At 40.3% G+C, this 4,417-nt stretch overlaps 1 protein-coding gene across 1 annotated transcript; it reads left to right on the top strand.

Moving 5' to 3' along the window:
• The first annotated feature begins 2,681 nt into the window (after nucleotides 1-2,681).
• LOC149181957 (uncharacterized) lies at nucleotides 2,682-3,541 on the top strand. Its single transcript, XM_089414397.1, has 2 exons — nucleotides 2,682-3,362; nucleotides 3,449-3,541. The coding sequence occupies exons 1-2, from the start codon at nucleotides 2,682-2,684 to the stop codon at nucleotides 3,539-3,541; spliced, it is 774 nt and encodes a 257-aa protein (XP_089270523.1).
• Nucleotides 3,542-4,417: the final 876 nt, after the last annotated feature.

Genomic DNA, 4,417 nt, shown 5'->3' with positions numbered 1-4,417 from the left:
GTAGTACGGGCACACTTATATGTGCGACGAGCAACCATGTTCGTTTAAAGGAAATTCGGGTGGAGCGTTCATGTATGTGTGAAGGGGAGGCGAGACGTTCGGTTTTTGTGTGACCGCACAATCGGTTAAAGGTGATTCAATCGATTATGTGCAACAGGTGGGCGAGCACGTATAACAAGCGTGTTGGTAGGCGGGCACCCCCTGATGTGCGATGTGGGAATGTGACTGTGCGAACATGACTAATGGACGAGTTATACGACCAGCTAGATGGGTTGCGGACGTGTTGGTCAACTTGGGCAGTGAAGTGTGACGTGTTGGTTGGCTTGATGAGCCGACCCAACGGTTCATGGTTGTGTTGTGTTGGTGGGCAAGTTGACTGCATGGTGGGTCGAACCATGGGAAGTCAATCGACACGTCGTTTGGGTGGTCGCATTCGTTGGAGGAGTACATATATATTGGAGAATGTTAAATGGAGTTTGACCATCAACCAAACAACGCAAAGTTCAAATGAAAATAGAGAAAAGCGAAGGGCAAGTTTGAGAGGTTGTAGGCAAGGTCGATCCAAGGGTAGGGGGATTACAACGCGAGTATTTGTGTGGAAGTTCAGACAGTTCAAAGGATGTTCGAGGTGATTCGGGTCTTGGGTGGGTCGTAGGCTGCACATTTTGTGGTAGGCCATGCGTCCCCACCAACAGGCAGAGCGATAAAGTTCTGAATGAATTTGGGCATGAATATTTCGAAGGGTTGGTTAGTGCAATCGTTGTGTAGCTAGGTTGGGCCGCTGTGCGGTAACGTGATGGGTGGTCATCACTATGACGGACAATAGGTGAACGACTGGTTTTTGAATGGGAATTTCTTCATGATAAGAGCTGAATGCAGGTAGAGGTTCGGGTAAGGAGCGTTGCACGTTGGGCAGAATTGGCAGAGTGCTGCAAGCAATTTGGCATCATGTAATTCGGGGTTTTTGGGTAGAGACAACGCAGATGGGTGGCAGCGACAACATAGTGGGCAACGTTGCATGACCCGAGCACGTCGGCTGGGAAAAATCAACAAAGTGTGCAGGCCATTGGCTGCACGAATTATGTAAAATTATAAATTTGTAAAGTAGTGAAATTTATTATAAAACTGTTAGGTGGACTTTACGAGAGTTTCCCCTCCCAAATATATGTGTATACTTGTGTTATGATTTCCATTGCATATTGGTGAAATATTAATTGAAAAAGATAATATCAATGTTTATTTTGTTGCATTGTGAACACTTAGTGAAAGAATTGGTTAAGTATTGAAGTAAACGTAGTCCAAATACTCGAATATTTATGAAAAGAAAAAATACGATAGTGTCACACCCATCTATGTGTGGTTAAAAAGATCCCATAAAAATATGACACATTGCATCCTCAAAAATCTTATCTTTACAACCAGAAAAAACTTCAAAAATTACATTTATCTAGAAACCTTGGCCAAAATTTCCTTGTTAGCTTGAAAGGAAAAACCTCTTTCCATCCAATACATCATTACCGAAAATACTTTTCCTTTCACATAAGATATACGTGTAAATTACATTTATCTAGAAACCTTGGCCAAAATTTCCTTGTTAGCTTGAAAGGAAAAACCTCTTTCCATCCATACATCATTACCGAAAATACTTTTCCTTTCACATAAGATATACGTGTGGCTCCATTTTCTCTCGCACATCAGATTCTCTCGACCTTTTCTGTCTCTCACATCAAACAATCATATCACATTTCAACTCTGGCAAATACGGAAGACATCAAATCAAATCTTTTATTAACCGCAATAAATATGCAAGACATCAAATCAAATCTTTTATTAACCGCAATACATATGAATATAACGTATGCATAAACCTTATAACAGCCTTACTATGGAGCAACGGCAATGGGTATCTTAGTCTACCTATATGAATCTACCTATATTGCAATGGCAAAAGATCTCTGGTCTTAGGCCGTGCTACTTCCCGTTCCACTCCTCACAAATTACATCCACTTTCTATGGCCTCGAGAATCCCATTTGAGTATAGATTCTCTTCACTAATGTGTTTGTTTCTTGTTCCCCGTCTGCCTCATGTAATTGATGATAAATCTATGCACAATGCACCAACTCCTCCCTCAGCTCAATCCTAATGTTCGTAAATAAAAAACAGAACCCTATTCCTGCATTTTCATACATCCTTAGATTGAACTAAGAAAGGAAGCGCATTAGATTCGAATGAGATGTCCCCGTACTTCGTTGGAATGATCAAGGACATGTAGAGCGCATGAGATGTGCTTCCATATCTTTCTCCTATGGTTGCATTCTCCAGGTGGAGATCTGAGAGCAGGGACATTTAAGTTCAGCAGCCTGGATGAGTACTTAAATCATTAGAAGGGAAAATAGTCCACACGTGGTAGAGTACCATAGGGCCAAGTTTTGGTACACAAAACCTGACCATCCTTAATGGTCATTCATCCGCAGGCCACATGTCTTATTAAATTCGAATCTGTAATCGTGAACCAAATCTAAAATGACGTTGATCGCATCACTCTCAAAGTAATTGGACTTTCCAGTAAAATGTCCTGAAATTTTGGTGATATGCAACATTCTTCGGCTTTAGGTCGACGGCAATCTCCTCTTAAGTTCTACTCTGTTAGGTTTTGCTTTGCAGTCGTCAAGTGATCAAGATGGCAAGCCAAACTGCTAGTTGCATGAGTCTAAGGCTTCTGGTGAACAAGAAAAGTCAGAAGATATTGTATGCGGAGGCAGGAAAGGATTTTGTCGATCTTCTCTTCAGCTTTCTCACATTGCCAACCGCTTCTGTTATCAAATTGCTTTCAGCGTTGGAAAAAGAAAAGAGAATCGGCTGCCTCACTAACCTTTACGACAGCGTAGACATGCTCCAGACTATGTTTATGATTGCAGAGAAGTCCGACTTACTGGAGCCTAAAGTTACACCTACCCTTTCCACTAACATCCTTCGAATACAGTCGGCTCCCACAGTCTATTACGTTTGTGGGGCCGGGCCCCCGGTACAGCGGCCGTACCAATCACTTCAGAGGAGTTATATTAGCGGTACCCACTATGTGACCAGTCAAAGCGGCGGCCGGTGTGCCTGCGGCAATACTATGATCTATGAGGTGCAATTGCAAAACCCTTCCATGGGAGGTAGAACTGATGGCGCAGGAGTCGGTGGAAGTGGAAGCGGCGGGGGAGGTTACGTGAAGGAGACGGTTACCTTCATAATCACCGATGATTTGCAGATCTCTCCCTCGTCAACCATCACCAGCCTTAACTTGCTGAATAAGCTCAATGTCAAAGAGTTATCAGATTTGGCGGAGCGAAATGCGAGTGTTGGTCCAAATGAGGTAAGGAGATACTATAGTTGTTTGTAGTTCGTGTGTGATCATAATGCTGTGAATGGGAAGACCATAACAATTTTATATTTTATCAGGCACTGGAGCTGCTATGGGCTTCTCTGGTTTCCACGACTCCTTTGAACGACGTTTTTGGTGCTGCCGTCTCCCGAAGTAAACGAAGGCAATAGTGCTTTGAAGGCCTTAATTTACCAAAGGACGAGTAATAAGGCTGGTCGTCAACAGAATACTGTCAGGTTATGTTTTTGGTGTTGGAGGATGTTTTTTTTGAATCTTGAATATGTATTTTCAAGATGGTCATTAATCGAAATGATCTAGTTGCAAGTATTCTTCAGTGTAATTCAGAGGTCGAATATAGAAGAAGGTGCCCCATTTACTTTTGATGGAGGTTTAAGAGATGCAAGCGGTCTGCGGTTTGCTTTTAATGGACATATAGTTTACAAGTATTCCGCAGTGTAATTCATAGGTCGCATACAGAACAAAATGCAACAGTAACTTTTGATGGAGGTTTAAAATATGCAAGATGTTTGCTTTTAATGGACATTTAACGGATGCAAGTAGTAAGTTTATTTTAAATTTCGAAATCTGTGATATACTAGGTACTGTTGACCTGGCAATATTACATCGAACCTTATGCTTCCTTTTTCAATGGTAATCTAACCTTTAAAAGCCCTACCTTTGAAGTAATATAGTTCTCAACTTTATGAAGTATTTGGAGATGGTAATTTTGTTTTATTCGTGAAATTAAGGATTAAATAGTTTGGGGGAGATGGTAATTTTGTTTTATTCGTGAAATTAAGGATTAAATAGTTTGGGGGAGATCGTAATTTTGTTTATAATTTTAATTTAGGATGATTTAATATTTTAAGTTTCTTTTCAAATATTATACTAAACTAAGAGATTGATAATTTTGTAATCTTTTTTATATGGTAAAACAATGTTATCAAACCATTTAAATTAAAGAATGATATTAAAAAAAAATTGACAAAACTTTTGAATTTTTTAGTTTTAACTTTTAACTTTTCCTTTATGGATGTAGATTATTA

The sequence above is a fragment of the Pinus tabuliformis genome, chromosome 3_2, assembly GCF_031772625.1.
Source record: "Pinus tabuliformis cultivar Carrire ecotype Pingquan chromosome 3_2, CPIR1, whole genome shotgun sequence".
NCBI lineage: Eukaryota > Viridiplantae > Streptophyta > Pinopsida > Pinales > Pinaceae > Pinus > Pinus tabuliformis.
The sequence above is the reverse complement of the archived record's forward strand: the minus strand, read 5'-3'. Positions and strand labels throughout refer to the sequence as shown.

Bases quoted from the DNA above. Each gene is read 5' to 3' on its own strand.
- LOC149181957 (XM_089414397.1), top strand. From the start codon at position 2,682: ATGGCAAGCCAAACTGCTAGTTGCATGAGTCTAAGGCTTCTGGTGAAC. The intron at 3,363-3,448 runs GTAAGGAGATAC...ATATTTTATCAG, and splicing joins CGAGTGTTGGTCCAAATGAG to GCACTGGAGCTGCTATGGGC.